A 26,761-nucleotide genomic window follows, 5' to 3' on the forward strand; every position below is an offset into this window, starting at 1 on the left:
TGCTCAAAATGCAATTTGCTACGGTAGCATCAAATGGTTTCAAATGGTTTCTTCTATCTAGTGAAACAAAAAAACTAAAAAAAAAAAAAATCAATAACTGTAAGACCATACATATTACTGGCAGCCTTACTCTTAATTTACAGATCTTGCCAGGACTTCAACGCATTCGTCAATCTTTAAGGTCTAAGAGAAACTAAATAATTCTCTTCATAGTGCAGAAAATTCAACTTCAAGCTGAAACGATACTATGCGGAACTTCCTTCGTGAGAAACCATTTTTGTGCCCTCGCTATTCTCGACAAATTCAGACTCGTTGGCGGAAACACGTTCTTTAGGCACTTGTATTAAAGAGAATCATGCTTAAAACGGTTCTAAAAAGGGCCAATTTAAAAATTTAATCTAAAAAATTTAGCCAAAATAACTCCATAGTCAACTCCAGCCTTAATGTTTTACGAACAACAATGGAAAATTGAAATTATTCAATGAATTATGTGCGCTGAGATAAAAGATTTCAGCGACGACTCGGTTGTTATGCTATATTCTAAATGCAAAATGCTTAGGGCGATTTCACCTCGATCTTTTCATCACTTCATTGAAAGAAAACCTCTAGAAATCCTCAGATATCCCATCCTCTAACGACTGGATCTCCTCAGATATCCCATCCTCTAACGACTGGATCTGTTTTTGTCCATGTCAATAGGCATTCTTTATTTAAGTTTCTAACTTAGGATTTCACTCTGTGTCGCTTTTTGCTGACACAAAATCAGGATAAACACCATGCAATTTCGCGCACAAAATTTATTAATGAGATAATTCTGTAGCAGCTTTTCGACATTTATTTCGCAATAAATTGCAAATCATTTTATTATGATTACCAGTGGAAGAGCATCAGATTTGTTTTTGTAAGTTGCGCAAATTTTGCTATGGATATAATTATTAAAGCTTTTCACTTTTGACTCTTCGTTATTTTTTCTTTTTTTTATGCTACTGTACTTGAACTGTGTTTCAACCGAGGTTGAGGAGCAGCCAGTAGTTCGGGATTATTACAAAATAATGTTGTTGTTTTTCTATTGACATCCCATCTCCATTTTGCTCCTAAATGAGAAATAGTTGGTCGCTGAAACTAGTTGTATGTTGTTTTTTTTTACAATAACGATAATATTATAATTACATACAAGTTGCTAATCAGAATTCAAACAACTGGGGCTATACTTTTTTTCTATAACCGGCATTAAAATCAGAATTTCTAAATTAAAAATATACCAACACATGATTCTACTACTGCTACTACTAACAACACACCGCAGCGCCGAGCCGCCTGAAGCCAACAAAGCTACTTACGGTTCTCCTCCATCCTAGACAATTCAGAGACTCCCTCTTTACACCCTCCCAAGAAGTTCTCATTTCCTTTAAATCTTTCTTTATGACATCCTCCCACCCGAGACGAGAACGATCTGCTGGCCGTTTAGTCCTTGACGGTTGGCCCAAAAGGACAATCTTCGGCAATCAGTCATCCTTCATCCGCAGAACGTTCCCTAACAATCTCTGCCTTTCTTTCATTATAGCCCTAGATAGAGGGATTGAACGGCACTTTTCGTACACCCTACTATTTGAAATACGATCAGTCAGCCGGGTACTCAGAGCAATCCGTAGACAATTTTTCTGGAAAACATCTAGTAAATTTTCATCCGCTTTTCGGAGCGCTCATGCTTCAGAGCCATCTTTGACCACTGTCATCACTGTACCTTCCAATATTCTAATCTTAGTTTGCAGATTTATCTTCATATTCTTGAAACTTTTTTTAACTGTAAAAAAAAACATCCCGAGCCTTGGTTATTCTACTTTTAACATCTTCACGGCTCCCACCTTCTTTACTAATAATACTACCAAGGTAAATGAAGCTACCCACCTGATTAATCTTTTCGTTGCCCAACGTCACCTTTTCATCTTCACTTATTCCTTGCCTTAGTGACTTAGTCTTCTTAATATTAATTTTCAAACCTATTCTAGCACCCTGAACTCGAAAAACATCTAAAACTTCATTCATTTTGCTCACACTTTCATCTAGGATGCTTAAATCATCAGCATAAACTAAGTACAGGAGAGTCTTTCCTTCACATTTGATTCCGTGGTCTCCCATTGCCTTTCCTGTGCTCCTTAAGACAAAGTCCATCAAAATGATCCATAGAAAGGGGGATCGAACAAAACCTTGCTTAACTCCGCCTTAACTCCTATAATACAGAAACAGCTGCTAACCTCATTTCCTACCTTAACCGCAGCGGTATTGTTCTCGTACATAGCACTAATCACTGTAATGTATTTGCCTGGTATACCATACAAGGATAATACCTTTGCTAAAGCTCTTATATCAACAGAATCAAACACTTGCTCATAATCTATAAAACTATTGGCTTAAGGCGTTTTAGTCCTCAAAATTTGGTCGACAAATCCTCTACCTTTTATAAAACCGCATTGTTCTTCTCTTAAAATTTTGTCTACAGCACCTCTCAGTCTAAAATTAATCATATTACTAAGCAGTTTGCTGCCTACAGAGACCAGACTAATGCCTCGATAATTACGACACTAACTCTTATCACCTTTCTCATACAAAGGTTTAATTAAGATTTTCCTAAAATCGTTAGGTACTTCCCCTTTTTCAACAATCATACTCATTATCTCCAATAACTTGTTTCTAACCACGGAGCCACCATATTTAAGAAACTCATTTACCACACTAACAGCACCTTATTATTTTTTAATCCTTTTAGTACTGTTGCTAATTCTTCCTCACAAAACAAATCTTGCTTCACACCCAAAGTATCACAAACTTTTTCATTTTCCTCTATATCTTTTCCTGCAAGTGTATCTCGGTTTAGGACATTCTCAAAATGTTCCACCCATCTCTCTTTAACTCTTTCCTTATCACTAATTGTGGCCCCTATCTTTAACTGGGACAAGTCCGGATTGACTACTCCCTCTCAATTTATTAGTATACCAGTACAATAATTTTACTATTATGCCGCCTACCTGGATATTACAGACTCTCGGCAATTTAGCAATTTGGCCTCCACTTCACACCTCCTTAGTTCATATTTCAATGCTTTCTCCACTTTCTTTACATTCCTTATATTTTTATATGATCTATCGATCAGATAATTCCTGTAAAAACCCCTTCTCCTCTCTATTAAACATAAAGCTTTTCACTAATATTCCTAGCTCCAGTTTTAACTTTCTTCCCTAAGACACCATCAGCAACTTCACAATTTTTTTCTAAAATTACTCCAACCATCTTCCCCATTCTCAAATTTTAAACTCTCAAGTTTAGTGTTCAATTGTTCCTGGAAAGTTTCTCTCGAATTCTCATCCTGGAGTCTACCAACCTCAAGACTTTCCGGGAGGTAGTTACCCTTCCGAAATTTCAGCTTTAAATTAACGCTAGACACTACTAGATGGTAGTCTTTACTTTTAACATCAATAACAGTATCCATATATATACCCTAGTATCTTGTATTGATCCTGCCAGTCTTCTGTTTACTATAACATAATCTATAAGGTTTTCTGTCTTACCACCACATGAGTACCGGTTATAACTAGATTGTTATACCTACAAAATTACAAAAGTCTGTAGCCATTACTGTTTTCTTTTCCTATACCAAACTTACCTAGGCTAGGATACCATCTATCACTATTTCTACTCACCTGGGCGTTGAAATCTCCTAGTAAAAAAACCATATTTCTACCTGGGGCCCTGTCTATTTCCTCCTGTAACTGTAAGTAAAATTCATCTGAGTCACTAGTATCTCCGTCAGTCGGTTCAACAGGGGCATATACTTCTTTAACTGATACCCTGAACTTTTTAGTCATAAAATGAGCAATTAGTATTCTATTATTAATACCTTACCAGCCTAAACAAGACTTAGCAGCTTCCTTATTCATCATAGGCCCTACTCCCTGTTTATGTACCCCATCCTTCCTGCCTGAGTAAACAAATTATATATCACCTAATTTCATGCTTCCTTCCCCTGGGATATGAATTTCTGAAACTCCTAATTAGTCCAGTTCGAATCGTTTGAATTCTTCAGTGAAAACATCAATACGATAGTCATTTTTTAACGTTGTAATATTCCAAGTTCCAATTTTCATGTTCTTTAAATCATTAAAATTATTTTGGCCTCAGGAAAAGCAATGATCCCGGATACCAGTGAAGGACGGGGATCAACATATCTTCTCAAGTCTACACCGAAGCCCTTTAAACCGGCTTAGAACCGGACAGCAAGAAGTCCCTAGAACTTCCAGTATGAAAGGAGGCTTTGTGCAATCCTGGTCCCATCTTGGTCACAACATGGTTTTCTGTACTTGGCGAGGCTCTTCTAGAGTTGAAATCCTGCACAGACCGTCCCAAGCGTATTACCTCCGACTCATTATATATTCATGTCTACAAATATTATGCTACTACGGGGAGGCAGCCCATAGTAGATAAATTAGCCAAGAAGAGGTTTTTCAGCCCGAAAACGCCCGTCAAAACAGACCAAACCCAGAAGCATTATCCATTCATCAGCATCCCTTGCGAATGCTGTGTCGTTTACTAGGCTATAATTTCCTCGAGGGGCGCCACTCCTCAAGTTGGAATATAGTTTACCCGAGGTACCTCTAGAGCAGGTACCCGAGAGGGTCGAGGCAGCCCTTTGCAGAGGCCATTGTTCATAGATCTGGATCTTACGCCCTTACACAGTTGTCCTCCTACATAGGATCCTCCCACGATGGTGTTCTGCGTCACTGTAGTATGCACTCACATTTGCATTGGTGTTGCTCCTTATTTCTATAGCTTAAAAGCTGTCTTAAGCCACTTTTCCTGCTCTAATTTTAAAGTAAGTCATTCTATAAAATCGGAGGATAAGCTTAATTTAAGCGTTCGATTTCAATAGATGGCAAACAGATCCTTCCACTTACACGATCTAATTGGACAGTTTCAAGAGAGGGACTTCAGCATCCATGCCTTTAGGAGACGAACAATATTCAAAGAAGTTTAAGTTTGTGAAATTTACGAATATACTTTTTGGTCACAAAGAAACACGTTTTTCAATCTCAGCCTCCCGTCGGGAGCTTGTCCCCCCCATCCCATTCTTGAAAAAAAAATCCACTGGTGCCATAGGGACAGTTATTCCATGTGTGACGCTATTAAAATTAGGATGATTTCACATTTCATAGTTTTACAAATACGAATGCCAAATATAAAAATCTATTGGCATAGAAAATATTCCTAAACAACAGAGCATTGTCAGAATGGAATTTTGAAAGGTTGGAACTACAGGCCAAAGCTTTAAGGTAACAAACATATGACTGAAAACTTTCTGCACAGATTATAAAACAATTCACACTTGAAAATAAGCATGGATTTTTCTTAATATATATATATATATATATATATATATATATATATATATATATATATATATATATATATATATATATATATATATATATATATAAATATATTAATAGTACTTGTCACATTGAGAATCTTCACCAGAAGTTAAGGGTGCCCCAGTTTATTTTTTCAAGGGTGGACGAGACCGCAGACTTTCTTTGCCGCAAAAAATCTATTATTTTAGTGTATTTTTTTTATCACTTTTGTTGCTTTCTGTAGGAGGGAGTTGTTTTGATTTTGGGCCCGTATTATATTAGACTGAGGCCGATGTTATGTTAGATGGGACATCGCTATAAATATTTTTAGAACTTTTTGAGAAGACCATAGTTGTCATGGTTAAGTTTCGACGAGAAGCGAGTGACTTATTGAGTTTCCGAACAGAGGATGACGATTCACCATATACGGGGGCAAATCTGGGATAAATCTCCGTCATGGAATCAACCAACTGACACTTATTTCCTAATCGTTCAAAAAAATAAAAATAATTATGATTCGCATTAGGAATTGATACAAATAAACGTAGTTCACACACTTCAGTTTGCTGGAATGGAAAGCGCCATAGAAAGCATGTTGACTTTTGGAAAAAAAAAATTGAAAGAGAATAAACACACATTTAAGCATTACTGACTATGCCTTAGCAAGTGTGTTGTCGAACAAGCTATAGATACTTTTTTCCAGAAAAAGATATCCCAATATTCACAAAATGTTATCCAAAACCATAAAAATGTATTTTTTTATTTTTTACTCTTTAAAGCTGTATTAAGCAAACTACACTAGCACCTTTATTTTTAATACAACATGGAACATTCAGAAGAAGTGGAAGAAACATCGACTTACCCTCGTTACTTTCCTTAGTATTTGCATGGGCCCTGCACACTCCAGGTAGGGATACTCCATTGTTGCCATTTCTATGAGACACATTCCAAAGGAATAAACATCCACTTTTTCATTATATCGCTCTTCATACATTTCAGGGGCCATGAATTCGGGAGTTCCTAAAGATATTTATAAAGTCTGAAGAATCAATACACAATACATAAAAAATTTTTTGGGTGGATTCAGATTTAGTATAATCCTGTTCCCTATGGAAGAGTCCAAAAAATCCTCGGCTAATCTTAAAATTGAGAGTTTAGATCTAACTCTTTCTTTTTCTAAGGATGCATCTCAATAGTGCATTTGTCAACTCAGTAAAGTCCTCGAAATGGTACATATCGCGAAGGAATTACATATATATATATATATATATATATATATATATATATATATATATATATATATATATATATATATATATATATATATATATGCTACTCCTACTATTACTATTACTAATAATAATAATAATAATAACTCACCGCAGCACCAAGCCGCCTGAGGCCAACACAGCTATGCACGCTACTCCTCCAACCTAATCTATTTAAAGCCTCCCTCTTCACACCCTCCCAGGAAGTTCCCATTTCCTTTAAATCTAAACCGCGGTTTATTGCTGGAGCAGCTAAATGTCCAACCCGCATTGCTGCTACTGACCTCTCTTTAATTTTAAAGGAAATTGTAAATAAACTTAAAATCTATTGTTCTGGTATTAAAAAGTTTTCGGATTTTAATCCATATTGGAGTGTTAATAATTCACTGCAGGTGATAGATTCTTTAACAATGGTTTCAGCTAAAAGAATTGAGTCTTTCGATTTTGCGACAATGTATACTAATTTATCACTTAATGTAGTGTTAGATAGTTTAAAAACTGTTATCAAGAAATCTTTCCTCTTATCTAGTAAAAGGTTCTTAAAAATAGACACTTATAATAAAAAAGCTATATGGACAAATTGCTTTAATACCACAGTTAACTTGAGATGTTACAGCTTGGATATGATTTTTGAGTTATTAGAATTTGTTTTATACAATACTTATATAAGATTTGGTGGTGATTTGTACAAGCAAATGGTGGGAATTCCCATGGGGGGGAATGCCAGCCCATTTATAGCTGACTTGTTTTTAAGTCAACTAGAATATAAATATATGATGGATAAGAATAATCCCAAATAATTTAAAACATGTTTTGTCAAATAATAAAAGATATTTAGATGATATTTTGGTCTTAAATTGTAAGGATTTCATTGATATTTCTAAAAATATATATCCATCAGAGCTTACTCTTGAACCTAGTCATGGCGCTGGTCATGAAGATCATTTCTTAGATTTAAATATTAATATTTGTGATAATAATAAATTAAGTTTTAAAATGTATAATAAAACGGATGATTTTGAAGTGATTAGTTTCCCATTCCCTGAAAGTAATATACACTCAAATATCACATATTCGGCGTTTTTCTCACAGTTACTTCGTTATACAAGAATTTGTAGTAATTATATTGATTTTAAAAATAGATGTAAAATCTTAAGCCAAAAATTTATATCAAGAGGTTTTTCTGCAAATAAATTAACTTGGCAATTTAAAAAATTTAGTTTTCATTATAATGAACTTTTAAATAAATATCAAAAGAATTATCTGGAAATACTTAAGAAAATTTTCAACTAATTTCGGAGGTTCGACAAATGATGATGCAGCGCCATTTATTTTGATTTGTGTTTCTAATAGAGCGGATTTTTTTTAAAAATAGCCACATGGTAAAGATGAATTCTATAATTGTTTATTTCATTCAATTTTTTTTTTTTTGCAATGTGTTAATATTTGTGATTTGATAAAATTTATCATATTTAGTTTACCCATTGTTGCTAAAAAGAGGGATATATTAACAGGATAAGCTTGTTTTGGTGTTACTTGGTTGTTTTACATTTGCTGTTTTTTTTTCATAGGCATGTATTTTGGGGGTGATACCTGACACGGGGATGCCATGGATATACTGTGGTAGTCACAACACTTGGCTGGGTAGAGAATTTAAAGTGGCAAAACCCTATAGGCAAGTGTATTCTCCTGATGAGCCCTTGTGTTGGGTTGTTGCCTCTGAATTATTTGTCTTTATTATTTTTTCTATTGTTTGGTAAATGACGACTTATACTTATTGACGACATGACTGCCTGTCCATGGATTATTCTTTATGGTTGATTGTGTATGGCTATGCTGTTTGACCTATGTGATTGTATGGATGAGTAGGGTTAAGGCCTCATTCAAGTGCTGGTCTATAGTAATCACTAATTTAGGAAAACAGTCTTCCTTTTCTCCTTCTGTTTCTTTTTTTTTTGTGTTTGTGCTGTTGCATTGGTGATTTCTCTTTTCATGATATATATATATATATATATATATATATATATATATATATATATATATATATATATATATATATATATGTATATATATATATATATATAATATATATATATATATATATATATATATATATATATATATATATATATATATATATATATATATATATATATATATATGTGTATATAAACGTCTCTTGGCTCAAAGGCGCAGTTTCTTCCCACTGTACTTCTTCCTTTGCCTTGGTCCCAAAATTAGAAAATAAAATGATAAATTCAGCCATAATCAAGAACAACAAGAGCTAAGAGCTCATATGGCACTTGTGACGAGGCAAGAAGAGCTAAGAGCCAAGAGATCATATGGTATGAGCTCTAGCAAATTCTATGAATCAATAGACTGGTTTATAAACAACCAAGAGAGATAAAACTCTACAAAAAGAAAACTTCAAACGAGACGACGGCCAGTAGAATTGAAAGACTAAAACAACGCGGATATTTCGCCTATATCCAAACAAGGCGTCTTCAGCACAAGATAGAAAATTAAAAGAAAACTAATCTAAAAACAAATAAAAACAACCACCAATAATAATAAACCCAATTGTCGCTACTTATCCACGTAGGGAAAAGCAGCTATTTGAGTTACTTCAAGTTGCTCTTTGATTCTCATTGAAGTTACTCAAATAGCTGCTTTTCCACTCTAAGTGTTTTCCAAGTTTTAGGTTTCCCCCTCCCAACTCTCTCCCCCAATGTCACCAGATCTGTTCAGGATTTAAAATAAGAGCTCTGAGACACGATATCCTTCTAAATATCAAATTTCTTTGAGATCTGATCACCCGTTTGTAAGTTAAAAATACCTCATTTTTCTAATTTTTTAGAATTAGCACACCCCCCCCCCCAACTACCCCAAAGAGAACGGATCCATTCCGGTTATGTCAGTCATGTATCTAGGACTTGTGCTTATTTTTCCCACCAAGTTTCATCCCGATCCCTCCATTCTAAGTGTTTTCCAAGTTTTAGGCTTCCCCCTCCCACCCACCCACCCCCCCTATGTCACCAGATCTGTTCGGGATTTAAAATAAGAGCACTGACACACGATATCCTTCTAAATATCAAATTTCATTGAGATCCGATCGCCCGTTCGTAAGATAAAAATACCTCATTTTTTTCTAATTTTTCAGAATTAACCCCCCCCCCCCCAACTACCCCAAAGAGAGCGGATCCGTTCCGGTTATGTCAATCATATATCTAGGACTGGTGCTTATTTTCCCCACCAAGTTTCATCCCGATCCCTCCACTCTAAGTGTTTTCCAAGATTTTAGGTTTCCCCCTCCCAACTCCCCCTCAATGTCACTCAATTTTTCTATTTTTTCCGAATTAACGGCCCCCCCCCCAGATGGTCAAATCGGGAAAACGACTATTTCTAATTAAATCTTGTCCGGTCCCTGATACGCCTGCCAAATTTCATCGTCCTAGCTTACCTGGAAGTGCCTAAAGTAGCAAAACCGGGACCGACAGACCGACAGAATTTGCGATTGCTATATGTCACTTGGTTAGTACCAAGTACCATAAAAATGAGATGACAGGACTGTCGCAACCGTAGCGAAATGCTTCTTTTTAAGGATTGCAAATTATTCGATTTTATAATTATAGGAAAATATTTTTGTGATGGGGCCATGGAACCTGCCACACGTCTTAAATCCATTTAGATTTTAGGCTAGAATCAATTCCAATTTTCCAATTTCAACCGATCCCAGCATCCCTGCACGAAACTTTCCGTTCAAGAGCATAAATACCGTTCTAAGAAACCAAAGCTAGGCGGAACGATTTCAGAGCGTCCTCTCCAAAATAGACCATAATACACTACTTCAGCTCATGCACTATAACCTCTGACTCAAGGACAAGCAAAAAAATCATTTGGTCCCATGGAAGAATTATACAAAGTTTATTATATTAAATACGTAGTCAAACTAACCTAACCAAAATACTAACTAAATATTTAATTGAAATATAACTACAATGTAGTGTCCCACCGAGGTGAAGCTAATTGTCTGGTATAAAGACCGTGAGAACTGGTTATTGTCTTATGTTCACGATACAAATTCTCGAGTGTGTACTAGCTAACAAGGAAGTACCCAAAGTTCTCCGAAATGTACTTTCCGTAAAATGTCCGCATTTTCTCGCAATAACTGAACTCGGCACCAAAACAAGAACATAGTGAAAGTGGTCCTCTCGCAACACGATTAAAGTTGATACCAGTGATGGCCTGCAGAATGTTTAAAGAGAAAATAGAAAAAGAAATAAATGCTTGATTATAAGGTATTTATTTTTTATAAAATGTGTTTACGAAAGAAAGTGTCTCCAAGAAGTCATTTTGAACAATTTTTTAATGGGCACTTTTTGCGCCCCAAAATATCCTTCTTTTCCTGTCTAAGAATTATTAATTTAGAAAGATCTGGAACTCATGACAAACGGTTCTGAATCTGTAAATGTTTTGCTTCTTTTTTTTTTTAACTGGAATAGAACCAATGGTATAATTACAATGGAAAAAGTAAGAGGAAAAATCACTTTTAGGTAAATAATCTGTTCATACCACATGTTCAACCATATTCCTTAACTTTCCGACCATGTTCTTGAGTTGTATTGGTAGTCGTGTAACTGATTTCATCGCCAAGATAAGTCCATTCAAAAGAATTCGAACCATGAAGGAAAAGTTATTTTTTGCAATATTGGAATGAAGGAAAATAAGTTCCTTGGCTTAAATTAGTTTTATTAATTGTGTTACAACAACATTGCACAACAATTATAATTATAGCCAATAACCCGTTTCATTATATGTATAAAGAAATACTTCAAGTTCCTGGAATGCCACTCAACTATATGAATCATCACCCCAGTAAAATTTACAGAGAAATCGTAAAATTTAACTAAATGTTTTCTTTCGTTTTGTTTCTTTTTTTCGTTATTTTGGAAAAAAAAGTTTATGAAATAAAACTGCATTTAGGCCTACATTGCTTGGGTAATGTAAAGTGTTGCAGAGACCTCTGTATGTCTCTTTCGGAAAAATCTTTGGTTAGTCTTTGATAGGCTACACCAACAAAAGTGTCGTGGGAGGAAAAATTGGGCATTGTTTCTCGGCCATAGATGAAACCTTGCAGCTCCAATAATACCAAATGAAATTCCTTGTATGATCTGGAGCAAAGAAAGAGCCACAGAGTGCATTTTTACACAAAATTTGGCGGTAGGGGCTCCATTGGTCCTCCCGTCAGGCAGATCTGAAATCGTTTACACCTTGGGTTAGACAAAACCCAACATGTTTCATACAAAAAATTGGAACGGACGGGTAGGATCGGAGTAGCTGCATGCCCGCTTTGTGTCTTCCAAGAATATAGATAGTGAATGTTTTTGAAATTCTATTTTGGATAATGCAAAACATACCTAGCTTTCTGCCAAAAAAATTTAGCCGGGTGAGGGGATGGAGGAAGGGCCAACTTTCTTATATTACTGCTAATAAGGAGTTAAGGGCAAGCACCAATGTCCTTAACGGGGTCTTGTGTATTCCCCCTGGGAAATTCCCCTCGGAAACTGCACCTCCCTTGACTAATTTTTTCAGGGGGGGGGGGTTACCTGGGGGAATATGTCTACCACCTTCCTTAGCAATTAGAAAACTCAGGGCATTTAAGAGGTTGATATAATACTATTCCTCTGTCTCAGTTCCAATCGCAGAAAAATGAAATTACAGACTCGACGGAAATTACAAGCAAAAGCGGCTTGTAACATTTGATGGCCGTACTTATGGACCCATTGAAAAATCCTCTTTTTTTGTACCTCTAAATTTTTCTATTTGCTATTCTAATAAAATATCTTGGTGATTGGACCATAGAAAGGACAAACATCTTAAGTACTTTTGGAATTTACTCAAACCCTCAATTTTGAAGTCCCTTCTTGCTTGACTGCTTGAACAGAGCTTTCCAGTCAAAAGTAGAAAGATGACTCAGAGAAACGAATGTTTGGTGGTACAATTTCAGACATTTCTCTATGACTAGATCATGAAACTCTACCTCAGTTCTTTTACAGTAGGTTCTGGCTCAAGGAAAGCGAAAACCATCCCAAAGTCAAGAACTATACTCAACTTTCCAAAATGTAATATTATATTGATTATTCATGCATGAAGTGCAAACTTTCTGTTAATGATCTTTACCTACAGAGCAGAGTTTGAGCTCTCACTAATTTATCGTAACAAACTCAAATCAGCAACACAGAGAAAACAGAATAAAAAATCGGGATGAAAATAAAATATCGCGAGCACAACACCATCAGTTGTTAGTAGTATAGAAATTGCCGATTCTGGACCACCAAGATCAAACCATCAATTTACACCATTTTTAGCCCATTTCAACATAAAGTATTAACCATTGTGAACATTTTCCATCTCGACATTCAACATAAAAACAGGTCCTTGGAAGTCAAAGTTTGGTCTCATTTTTATACTTCTTACCAACGTGAACACAAGTTCTAGGCACAGCCTAGATCAGACCATTGGGCCCAACTAACATTAAGGCAGTAGGTGCACCCACTCGGGTCTCCAGAAGTCCGCTTCAAGGTGTCCAGATATCGAGAACCAGATCCTGGTCCTAGAATTTAAGTTTCGAGTCCATCAATTTTAGAAATCGACCGAAAGAGTACTGCAGGATGTATATCTGGAGTCCCAAATTTGGTGGCTCCTTCCCAACATTTACTAGAACTCAAATCTCTAAAGGTGTGAGATCTCGTTTTCAAGGAATGTAGTACTGCAAGATGCTGATCCATGGATTAAAACAGGTTTTTGGGATTGGAAATTTTAAAGGAAACAAACTAATATTTTTAATTATTTGAATAATTTTTTTTTTAAGTTGTCATCGAAAGAACTTGAGCACACAATTTCAAATGAAAGACATTATCTTATTGAGACAACTAATATTTTCCAGCTGTCAACAATGTACTCCTACAGGATTAATGTTATTAGAATAAATTGGTTCCCAACTTACAACCCAAAAATTCCCAAAGATGAAAAACCCATGATTTTTTTCATCATGATACAATTTCCCTGCTGCTGATGCTTCATCAACCCCTTCACAACATGATTTTAATAATACCTAGATTTAGCTACCATTAATTTGAGAGCCAACCAGAATATTTCACAAAATTTTTCAGTTAACCAGCAATTTGTATGAAAAATTTGATTGACTCAAATTAGTGCTAGCTAAATCTGGGCATTAGTAAAATCACCATTGTTAATGGGCCTTAACTAGAAATATTAAACACGCCTCGACAATAACTTTACAAGCTTTGAAAATTGTTGCGCTCGGTGACTTCTAAAAATAGATATTGGAATTTAAATGTGAATCACCCGATCCACACTATCAATCCCTCTCCCATCCAGAAGAATTTTTACACACTCAGCAAAGTTAAATGCTAATATAAAATATAAAGTCCAAGTTTAGCTTAAATAACAGAGGGCCAGTGCAAAGTTCAAAAGACCAGACTCTTAACCAAGATTGAAAAAAAAAAAAAAAACAGAACCCGAATTAGATGGCTTCCTAGACCTATCTAATTTGGAAAATGTGAAAGTTAATGGACAAACACAAGTTTCAGAGTCGCACTTCTACAGAAATTAAACCTAAGAATTATTACAAAAATCGCAAGGTTCAAGGGCCTTAATAATTTGGAATGAATAATTTGCTTAAACAAGATCAAAAGATGAGAACAAATATTACTAAGGTCTTGTCGCTTCTGCTTCCACATTCAGATAAATAAACCGAAAAGATAATGAAATTACGCGTTTCCAAAACAACCAAATACATTACATTAGGGTTGAATCTCCTAATTCAAATATAGCATTAAAATTATTGCATGAGACCAACTTCAAGAAACTCCTAACTCATACCCAGTTCATTTATAAACTTGTCATAAAATCTGTCAATAAAAAAAACAAAAAACTATAAAGCTAAATCAAAGAACTACCATAAAAACGCATTAAATTCAAAAGTTCTTTGTACATAAATTTACATACACAAACACATAAAAAAACATATCTACTACTAATAACGACTCACTATAACGCCAAGTAGCCCGAGGCCAGCAAAGCTACGCATGCTCCTCCTCTATCTTAATCTATTCAAACCTTACCTCTTCACATCTTCCCCAAAAGTCTAGATTTCCCTTAAATCTTTCTTTACGACTTTCTCCCACCTCAACCCCAGACGACCTGCTTTAGGCTATGTTCTAAAAAGAAAACCCAAAAAGTGAAAATTCTGGAAGACTCTAAAACCTTTCAAAACCGAAAAACAACAAAGAAAAGTAAGAAAAGAAAAACCTTTCCCCGATAAAAAAAAAGTAGATACTGCGTGGACAATATTATTGTATTGCACATCCTCACATCTATTGTGTTGCCCTCTTTTTTTGGCAATTAAGCTGACTTAAATTTCGGCAAAACAAATTTGGCAAAAAAAAACGCATACCTTGCTAGTTAAGCGAAAATACGCTTAGACGTAAAGTTTCCTTAACCTCTGTGTCTTGATAGTCAACAGTGAGCTAAGAAGATTTTAAAGCATGTTAAGCGCATATGACGTCCTGGTCGTTAGAAAGTGTAGGGAATACTAGTCCTACCCCGTTGGTGGTAGTTTTGGTTCGTTTTGGGTTTCACTTATTTATTGATAGTGATTTCATTCGTTTCAGCCTTGAATTGCTAATTGACTTTATTTTTGCTCTTCTTAGGTTTAACGTTGCTATTTACTTTTTTGTTTGATAAACTTCTTTTGCGGAGAAAGTTTGTTTTAATTAATAACACAAAAAAACAAGCAAAAAGTGGGACTTTTTATGTCCCACTCCACCTTTTATATGAGATTACACACGGACTGTTTATTAAGTCTCCAAGCAAAAACTTATGTATAGTTTCCATAATTTTGTTACTAAAGTATTATATTTTCATCTTGTATGATTAGGATCAACCTAATTTTACTTCTTGACTGTGGGCGCTGCAAATCGCAAGTACCAAGTGAGGAGTGCAGCTAATGCTAATCTCTAAGGGCTGGGGCGACCAAGTACCCTTTGTGCAGTTAATAGTGAGATATATATGCATTCAAACGAAAAGAAAAAAGATTCCACCTAAAAAGCTATATTTAAAATGATGAAGATCCGGTGGTTCCGAGAAGCATTTTGGAAACTTTGCCACCGTCTTTTCCTCAAATCTCTGAGCAGTAATGACATACTAAATTTCACTTCCTTATTACACACATTTTAAAGCATGTTTTCAAAGTAGGTATCAAGGATTTTGCAAATTTGCGATGATTAATTTTTCCCAGCTTTAACATTTTGGCAATTCACTATTAATAAGATATTTTTCCAGAAAGAATAACCAGCATTAGTTCGAAATCAGTAATTTTTTCTGGTAAGGTAAAAAGGTAAGGAATACGGCATTAGACTTTACAGTCCCTAAAGGCAGTGCTGATCTTCATTTCTTGGCTCTTCAGCCAGGAAATACGATGGGGGTTGGGGGCCAACCATCCTATGCTATCGCACACCCTTCCTGTTTACCTTCCCCAGACTTCTCCAGGTACTCATTTAGAGCTGGGTCGACTCTGGCTGAGCTTACAGAATCACGCCACTGACCCCCGTCCCAAACTAAATAATTGGGTACACCAGGATTCGAACCCTCGCTCTCTCAGACAAAGGATCCTGAATTCTGGAAGACAGACTAATTCAAATTCTACGAGGGAAGAACGACTTGTGGATAAAGGTTATTGCTATGCATCTTTTAGTCTGATCAAGAGACTAAAAACTTAGGTACTTGATCATGTGACTGATTTTATCATCTTACAGCGACATAAACATACCCTTACCATAAGTGAAAAAAGAGAAAAAAACTTACCAATAACAGATTTAACGGTCGATCGGACCCTAAAAGTGGCTAAACCTAAATCCCCGATTTTTACACTTGCATCTGCACCATTGATGAAAATATTATCACATTTCAGATCTCGATGAACAATTGGTGGATTCTGATTGTGCAGGTAGTTTAAACCTCTCAAAATTTGACGACTGTATTTCTTCAAAACTTTGGGTTTGATGTGATTCAAATTCTTCAGGAAACTGAAATGACGAAATAAAAACGTGCACAAATAATAAAAGAAGCAAACTGCTTAACAGAAGAATTATTTGACGGCTTATCAACAATCTCGCCAATTAAATTTTTCCTCATGAATGAAAACAAAACAAAACTAATATTAAACGTCATTATTGAAAGGAAACATTCCCCTACTTTAAAAATACTGACACAATGAGAATTAAATTAATGCTCTAGGCAGAAATATAGCAGGTTTTTGCAACAGCCGCCAAACTTTGCAAACCGTTATTATAACTTTCCGCAATCATTTATACAGCATTTTTCTTATGTTGTTTCTCAAATTAATGTTCATAACCCACCCCACAAAACTAAACATACTGGACTTGTTGTTTCGCGTCACCTCCCAATAGCCAAACAGTCCGCCCACCTCCAACTTTCTCAAATTATAAATTTTATTTCCCCTACTGAAAAACAATTTTCCGGCTCTGTTTAAATGTTTGCTATTGGAATTCACGACCTATGGTGCTTTCAATTGAAAGAAAATCAAATCGATTAAGAATGTGATGTAGGTGTTTAGCATAAATATGAGAGTCAACTTTTGTATTTTCTCAAAATATTTAGACCTACTATAGGGGGAAACAAAGCGCAAAATAAATCCGACATACATTCTTTTTATTACCAGCGTTTTTATCTTTTATTTCATCTGTAGAAAAGTACATAATGTCAAGGCAGATATATCTTAATTGAATTAAATAGAAAAAAAACAAGTTATTTCAGCTGAAAGTAAGGTGCAACATCAAAACTTAAAAAGAGCAGAAATTATTACGTATATAAATTGAGTTACTGTATTCCAATTCTTTAAAAATGACCTCCTTAACCACAAATGCCGTTTAATTAGAACAAATAGCTCTTTTGAAAATACTACAGAAAAACTTAAGCGTAAAGAGCAAGGTATTGAATAGGGGGCAAACCCTCTAATTTCCGTAATAATTTCTGTTCGTTTTGAGTTTTGATGTTCGTCCTTACTATCAGTTGAAAAACTTGTTTTTTTAAATTTAATTTCTGATAGTTTTTTAAATAATGCTGGGAAATCTGACCCCCCTTCATAGCAATGTCCCTTCTCCCATGGAAAGATACTCATCCTCACACGTAGGCTAATCCCCTCCCCAACTAACAGAAAAAATCCCCCCTCAAAACTTCTTCATATTTCCCAATAATCAATACCATGTGTAAAAAATGGACAAAATTCATAAATTGCAGCCCTTTACCCAGGACTGTGGGGGATTAAGTCATCCTTAAAGACATGACATTATACTTTTCGATCACGCTGAACAAAGTGGCTATCTCAAAAGTTTGATCTGGTGACTTTGGGAAAAATGAGCTTGGGAGGGGCCCTAGTTGCCCTCCATTTTTTGGTCACTTAAAAAGGGCACTGGAATTTTCAATTTCCGTTCGAATGAAACCTCTTGCAATATTTTAGGACCACTGGGTCGATACGATCACCACTGAAAAAAAAAAAAAAAAAACAAGCACACATCCGTGATCTTTCTTTTGGCAAAAAATAAAAAATTCCACATTTTTGCAGATAGGAGCTTGAAACCTCTACAGTAGGGTTTCCTGATATGCTGAATCTCATGGTGTGATTTTCATTAAGATTCTATGACTTAAGGGATGTTTCCCCCTTTTTTTCGAAAATAAGGCAAATTTTATCAGGCTCGTAACTTTTGATGGGTAAGACTGAACTTGATGAAACTTATATATTTGAAATCAGCATAAAAAAAATTAAACTCTTCTGATGTATCAATTGATATTAAACTCCGATTTTTAAGAGTTTCGGATACTATTGAGCCGGGTCGCTCCTTACTTACAGTTCGTTACCACGAACTGTTTGATTCCCAGACATATACCCACTTTACTTTAACTGTATTAATTTAACCAATTAAAATTTGAAACTGCATATTTTTTTTTTTTACAACCAGCTATTGTTTTCTCTGGACGGTTTGAATTTAAGACAAACTCTATTTATCTGTCAGCGGTAGCTTAAATGTTAGTAAACGCCAGATTTAATTGTTACTATGATAAGTGATAAACAAGGAGAGCATAAAAAACCTGTCACACTGTCATGTACACTTAATATTGTTTCAGGGTGAGAAGGGGGGATTAAAAAATAAGACGACCCTGTATACCCGCACCTTACCAGACGCATAGCTATATGGTGCAATCCTAGTGCCGTAAAACCATGATATACTGCAAATTAGTTTTTTTTTTATTTAGACTTCCTTGTCTACATTCTTGTTTTCCTGTGATAAAAAGGATCCTCAGTAAATTATTTCTGGACCCACATAATCAAAGAGCTACATGTGCCTAGTCCAAAGGCTACTAGGACTTGCCCTTCTATTAATGGGAAAAAAACTTCAACTTAAGACTATATCTTTCTTTTATATTTACAAAAGTACAAAAAAATAAAACCTACAAATTTACTTTGAAGTTTAAGCAATGCATATTTTGCTTTTGTTTCGACGATTCTAGAATGCGATAAGCGAAACAAAGTTCAAAATGAAGACAAGGTTTATTTATATACAAGCACAAAAAAAATTGTATTTTCATTACAACAAACTACGTATTTATTTAAAGAAAAAGTAGACTGCAAAAAAAAAAAATTACGTATTGCATTCTAAGCAAAAGAGTCTCGATTTGAAAAATAGACGAACACAAACTAAAGTGATTTGAACTGTTAACATGGATAGGTATCAGGCACGGTGGCCGGCGTTTACCCCCCCCCCCCAGAAATAGCCTGTCGAGAAAAATACCACCACGGCAAATACTTCCGTGCGCCCAATACCCCCCCACCCCGCAGATTATATAGAAGAAGAAAAAATGATGTCTAAAAGAAAAAAAGATGTAAAAAAAATCACGAAAAACACAATCAAAGGCAGCGCAATAGCGCTGCCTAAGTAAAGAAAGATATTGACACAATGTTTTTTTTTTTTTTTTTTTTTTTTTTTTTTTTTTTTTTTTTTTTTTTTTTTTTTTTTTTTTTTTTTTTTTTTTTTAGTTTTAGATCAGGGCACTTCGTATGGAAAGTTTTCTAGGAAACATCAAAAAGGACTCATTTGGTTGGAAAATGAAAGGGCTAGTGCCCATTGCAATAGTCAAAAGTGTTTGGAGAGCAAAGAGCCCCTTCCACGCCCATCATTTCCCCAAGCACATCCAATCAAAATTTTGGGATAGCCATTTTGTTCAGCATAGTTGAAAGGTCCAGAAATTAAGTCTTTGAGGATGAAAGAAAAAACAGCCCTCAGGGCAAGGGTTGGACGTTATGCCAACCCTGGAATTATAGAAGGAGTCGTTGCATAAACTTTGAAGGGGGCTCATTGGACTGGTCAGAAGTGATAGTGCTTTTTTAAGAAATAAAGTTATCGAAGGGCAGCTACCTCCCCCCCTCGACACACACACACATCGTATTTTCTCGAAATACATCTAATAGACGTTTTGAGATAGCCATTATATTCAAAATATTCCGAATATTTTATAGCAAGGCTTTTGAGGTTGAAACAAACCCCCAAAGCTTGGGGCGAAAGTTGCAAGTTATGCCCGGGGCATTTAAGATTTTTATGGAAGGGATGGATGTTTAACTTTAGAGGAGGCTCATTTGGTTGAAAATTTGAAGTTCTAGTTCCCAAGGAATAAATATCAGAATATATATCAAATGACAATCTTCTTATTTTTTAATCCTTTTAGTACTGTCGCTAATTCTTCCTCACTAAACAAATCTTCCTTCACATCCAAGGTATCACAAACTTTTTCATTATCATCTATATCTTTCCCTGCAACTGTATCTCGGTTTAGCACATTCTCAAAATGTTCCACCCATCTTTCTATAACTTTTCTTTATCACTAATTGTGGCCCCATTTCTATCTTTAACTGGGACTAGTCCGGATTGGCCACTCCCTTTCAATTTATTAATATGCCAGTATAATATTTTTACTATTATGCCGTCTAGTCGCATCTTCCAGATTCTCAGCAGTTTTATCCATGGCCTCCACTTCACATCTCCTTAGTTCATATTTTAATGCTTTCTCCGCATTCTTTACATTCCTTTTGTTTTCATACGACCTATCACTCAGATAATTCTTATACAAACCCCTTCTACTCTCTATTAAACCTAAAGCTTTTTCACTAATATTCCTAGTTGCAGTCTTAGCACTCTTCCCTAAGACATCATCAACAACTTCACAAATAGTTTTTCTGAATTTTAATATTTACAATTTTTAATATTAGCAAAGATAATTAATGCTAATTATAATTGAATTCTATATTACAGTCATAATTGAACAGTCTTCCGAATGTATATAATGATACAGTTGGAAGTAATTGAATATTTGAAAGTGGTCGGAAAATGGCTAACAAATTTGCATATTAATTTCTTTTAGCTAAATGGATTTCTCATAGTTTTGATCTGACGATTTGGATAAAAAAGGGGAGGGGAAGGAGGCCTAGCACCCTCCAATTATTGGTTACTTAAAAAGGCAACTAGAGCTTTTAATTTTTTACGAATGTTTTTATTAGTAATAAATATAAGTAACATACGAATTAACTTACGTAAAGAACTTCTATATTTGTATATATTTATTACGTATATGAGGGGGTTCGTCCCCTCGTCAATACCTCGCTCTTTACAATAAAGCTTGAATTGTGTCCCAATTCTTTAAGAATTACACCTGAATCACAAAGGCCGTAGAATAAATACTTGAAATTACTAAAAATACTTTAGCGTAAAGAGCGAGGTATTGCAGAGGAGACAAAACCCCTTATATATGTAATAATTTCTGTTTTAGGTTTTAATACTGCTCCTTACTTCCAGTTGAATAAAACTTTTTTTCAATTATTTCCTCTTTTTTTAATAATGCTAGAAAATCCTAGGGTCCCTTCATGGAAATTCTCATCCCTTATGATAAATTCCTCCATGGGAAGATCCTCCCACGTAACCCCCTGCCTAGAGCAGCCTCCCCCCTCAACGCGAGAGTCACCCGGAAAACGCCTACACACTCCCCAAATACCATTACTATACGTAAACGATGGTCAAAGTTTGTAACTTGCAGCCCCTCCCCCGGGAACTGTAGGAGATTAAGTCATCCCGAAAGACATAGTTATTAGGTTTTTCGCCTATGCTGAAAAAAAATGACTATCTCAAAATTTTGATCCGATGACTTTGGGAAAAAAAGAGCGTGGGAGGGGGTCTAGGTACCCTCCAATTTTTTGGTCAAATAATAAGAGTACTAGAAATTTTAATTCCCGTTAGAATAAGCCCTCCTGCAACTTTCTAGGACCACTGGGTCGATACAATCACCCCTAGGGAAAAAAAAACAACAAAACAAATAAACACGCATCCGTGATCTGTCTTCTGACAAAAAATACAGAATTCCTCATTTTTGCAGATAGGAGCTTTAAACTTCTACAGTAAGGTTCCCTGACACGCTGAAACTGATGGTGCGATTTTCGTTAAGATTATATTACTTTTAGGAGGTGTTTCCCCCAATTTTCTAAAATAAGGCAAATTTTCTCAGGCTCGTAACTTTTGATGGGTAAAACTAAACTTGATGAAATTTTAGTTGGTATTTTGGTTAGGTTAGGTTAGAAACCATTTACTATAATGCGTTTTTGGGGGCCTGATTTCCATAATTCTCTGCTGTAGTTTCCACAATTTTGTAACTAAAATATTTTACTTTCATCATATTTAGGTATATTTCATTAGGATTAACCTAACTTCACTTCTTGAGTGTTAAGCCTATAACCAATAAATACCGTCGACTTCGTCACTGCATCTGAATGGCTCAGTTATCAACATAGTGAATTGAAAATGGCATTTTGAAAGTGATTAAACAAAAAAACAAGTTTTTTAAATGAAAATAAGGAGCGACATTAAAACTTAAAACGAACAGAAATTACTCCGTATATGAAAAGGGCTTTTCCTCCTCAACGCCCCGCTTTTTACGCTAAAGTTTGACTCTTTCTCTTAACTCAACATTTTAAAACAGTAAAAAACTTTAACGTAAAGAGCGGGGCGTTGAAGAGGAAAAGCCCCTTTCATATACGGAGTAATTTCTGTTCGTTTTAAGTTTTTAAGAGGAAAAGCACCTTTCATATAGGGAGTAATTTCTTAAGTTTTAATGTCGTCCCTTACTTTGATTTTAAAAAACTTGCTTTTTTGTTGTTTTCTTTTAATTTCTGGACGTTTTTGAATTAATGCATTTTTTGATCTTGGCTCTCCGCGCATAAATAAATAAAACAAAATTTCATATTAATTTTTTGGGCTACATGGCTTCCTTAAGAATGACCCCTGAATCACAAAGGCCGTAGAATAAATAGTTGAAATTACTAAAAATACTTTGGCGTAAAGAGCGAGGCATTACGAGGAGGTAAACCCCTTATATGCGTAATAATTTCTGTTCGTTTTAAGTTTTAATGCAACTCCTCACTTTCAGTAGGAAAAACTTTTCATATTTTAAATAATGCAAGAAAATCCTGCGCCCCCTCCATTGAAAGTCTCTTCCCCCAGTTCCTCCATGAAAAGATCCTCCCACGTACCCCCCTCGACTCTCCCCCCAAACCAAAAAAATCCCCCTGAAGACGTCTGTACACTTGCCAAAAATTGTTACTATATGTGAACACAGGTCAAAGTTTATAACTTGCAGCCCCCCCCCCACGGGGACTGTGGGGGAGTAAGTCGCCCCTAAAGACATAGTTATTAGTTTTTCGACTATGGTGAATAAAATGGCTATCTCAGAATTTTGATCCGGTGACTTTGGGGAAAAAATGAGCGTGGGAGGTAGCCTAGGTGCCCTCCAATTTTTTGGTCACTTGAAAAAGGCACTAGAACTTCTAATTTCTGTTAGAATGAGCCCTTTCACGATATTCTAGGACCACGGAGTCGATACGATCATCCCTGGAGAAAAAAAAAAACAAAAAAAACAAATAAACACGCATCCGTGATTTGATTTCTGGCAAAAAATGCGAAATTCCACATTTTTGCAGATAGGGGCTTGAAACTTCTACGAAAAGGTTCTCTGATACGCTGAATCTGATGGTGTAATTTTCGTTAAGATCGTATGACTTTTAGAGGGTATTTCCATCTATTTTCTAAATGAGGCAAATTTTTTCAGCTCCTAACTTTTGACGGGTAAGACTAATCTTAATGAAACTGATATATTTAAAATCAGCATTAAAATGCGATTCTTTTGATGTAACTATTGGCATCAAAATTCCATTTTCTAGAGTTTTGGCTACTATTGAGCCGGGTCGCTCCTTACTACAGTTCGTTACCACGAGAACTGTTTGATTAACAGCCGTTTACTAATACTTTTATATCCCAAATTCCACCAAAGTTTATAGAAGGATTATGTGGATACCATATGCAATTCGATTACGTGCCTAATCTTTATTAAAGCAACTCAAGACCTGGAAATTACAACCATAAAAGATAAATACAAGGCATAGCAATGAGCCTTTAGCGGAATTTATTCATGTTTGAGCATGTTTTCACTATTCTAGAGCAAGCGATGAATGAACTTAGTGCATTCCCAAGTTTCATTATCTAAAGAATGGAATTGTACACACCCTTTTGTATCATTCACATTTCTAATAGATTACAAAAGATAATTTACTAATAATAAATTCAGTTAATCGTAATGCGCTACCTTTACAATTAATGCACTAGCCACATGTGTTGATGAAAAAGACCAAGATTTGTGAATGACCTAGGTTTTCCTCAATTTTGTCGAGGAATAATGGAATAATTGCCCCCTAGATTCTCCCCATAGATTTTGAAAATGCCTTTTTGGTGTTTTCATTGAAAAACTAAAAAAAATTGCTCCCCCAGATTTTGGAAAATTACATTTTACTTCCACCCTCCCAATGTCTTGGTGAATTGACACCCCCTGGTCCCACTGGACAAAAAAATTCGGGGTTTCGATTGAGATAAGCGAGCTCTTAGACCTTGGCAATTCGATTAAGTAAAAAACAAAAATGTGATAATAGTAATAAGATCTTAGCAAAATGTTTCGTCAAACAAGAGCTCCTATGGCGCTTGTGATGAGGTCAGACGAGCCAACATTTCTTAATTTTATCGCGGTGATGTTTTTTTGGGGGGAGGGTACCATGATAAGCACCACTGCACGGGATTTCTGCTTCTGAAGCTGAATAGTTTTTTCTATAGTTTTTGATCGCTTTAAATCCATCGCTTGATTTAACTCCTCCTATGCTTGATGGCCCAAACTAAGGCAAATTCCAGATTTAATTACCATAAAACGTGATTCAGTCTGATATTTTTGATAGATGTTAGTTAAGGCCAGACATTATAAAAAAAGTTTTGAAATTAAACTAAAAATTAATACTAACAAGATTAAAGAGCTCATATGGCACTTGTGATGAGGCCGGAAGAACCAAGAGCAAAAATGGTGTGAGCTCGAGCAAAATTCTAAGAATCAATAGATTGATTCAAAAGGAAAATCAGAGGCTTAATGCCGGTAGGGATCTAAAATAAAAGCTATGAGTCAAGAGGTCCTTCTAAATATCAAAATTCATTAAGATCCTATCACCCACTCATAAGTTATAAATACCTCATTTTTTCTAATATTTCCACTCCCTTAAGCCCCCTAGATGATCGAATCGGGGAAAACAACTTTATCAGGTCGATTTGTGCAGCTCCCTGACACGCCTACCAATTTTCATCGTCCTAGCACGTCAAGAAGCACCATACTCGCCAAAGCACTGAACCCACCCCCTAACTCCCCCACAGGGAGTGGATCCAGTACGGTTACGTCAATCACGTATCTACCATATTTGCTTATTCTACCCACCAAGTTCCATCCAGAATTCTCCACTCTAAGCGTTTTCCAAGATATACTGTTTCCCCCTCCAACTCCCCCCAATGTCGACAGATCTGGTGATCGGGATTTGAAATTAGAACTCTGAGACATGAGTTCCTTCTAAATATCAAATTTCATTAAGATCCGGTCACCCGTTCTTAAGTTAAAAATACCTCAATTTTTCTAATTTTTCCAAATTAACACCCCCCAGCTCCCCCAAGGAAAACGGTTCCGTTCCAATTATGTCAATCACGTATCTATAACTTGTGATTATTCTTCCCATGAAGTTTCATCCCGATCTCTCCACTCTAAGCGTTTTCAAAGATTTCTGGCTTCCAAGATTTGTTTCCACCCTCCAACCCCCTATGTCCTCGGATCTGATTCGAATTGAAAATGGAGCATCTGAGACATAAGGTCCTTCTATATATCAAGTTTCATTAAGATCCAATCACCTATTCGTAAGAAAAAGATACCTCAATTTTCTCGTTTTCCAAGAATTCCGGTTTCCCCCTCCAACTCCGCCAATGTCAACGGATCTGGTCAGGATTTAAAATGAGAGCTCTAAAGCACAGGATCCTTCTAAATATCAAATGTCATTAAAATCTGATCACCCGTTCACAAGTTACAAATAACTCATTTTTTCTAATTTTTCCGAATTACCCCCCCCCCAACTCCACCAAAGAGAGGGGATCCGGTCTGGTTATGTCGGTCACATATCTTAGACTTGTGCTTATTCTTCCCACCAAGTTTCATCCTGAGCTCTCCGGTTTAAGCGTTTTCCAAGATTTCCGGTCCCCACACCCCCCCCCCCCAATGATGCCAATGATACTCTTTGCTCAGATCCTAAAGGGCATCGGTCTGGGCACCAAATATCCTATTTTAGTGAGAAGCTCGAACTTCCTCTAAGAGGAAGGAGAGTAGAAATATGTTTGAGAGTTGAAACATGATAAATTAGTGCAGGTCAAGATTAGTGGCTTTAGCGATCAGCACATCTACAACCAGTTTCTTAGAAAAATCGGATAGGCGAAGCATTCAGTATTTGTAAAACCCCAACAATACTAAGTTTTAGTTGTCTGAAAAAATTTGAAGTTTACAGTTTCTTTTTACATCTTCAAGAGTCAATACAAATCAAAATTTACA

At 35.7% G+C, this 26,761-nt stretch overlaps 1 protein-coding gene across 5 annotated transcripts in view; it reads right to left on the reverse strand.

Moving 5' to 3' along the window:
• The window catches only part of LOC136034603 (uncharacterized), a 146,162-nt gene that overhangs the window by 66,159 nt on the left and 53,242 nt on the right, over window positions 1–26,761 (reverse strand). For all 5 annotated transcript variants that reach the window (XM_065715876.1, XM_065715871.1, XM_065715874.1 and 2 more), the window contains exons 4-5: window positions 16,559–16,779; window positions 6,265–6,422 (exon numbers count right to left, since the gene is read on the reverse strand). In XM_065715876.1, coding sequence (XP_065571948.1) covers window positions 6,265–6,422; window positions 16,559–16,779 — 379 coding nt within the window. The remainder of the gene's footprint in view (window positions 1–6,264; window positions 6,423–16,558; window positions 16,780–26,761) is intronic.

Source organism: Artemia franciscana, chromosome 13 (genome assembly GCF_032884065.1).
Source record: "Artemia franciscana chromosome 13, ASM3288406v1, whole genome shotgun sequence".
Classification (NCBI taxonomy): Eukaryota; Metazoa; Arthropoda; class Branchiopoda; order Anostraca; family Artemiidae; genus Artemia; species Artemia franciscana.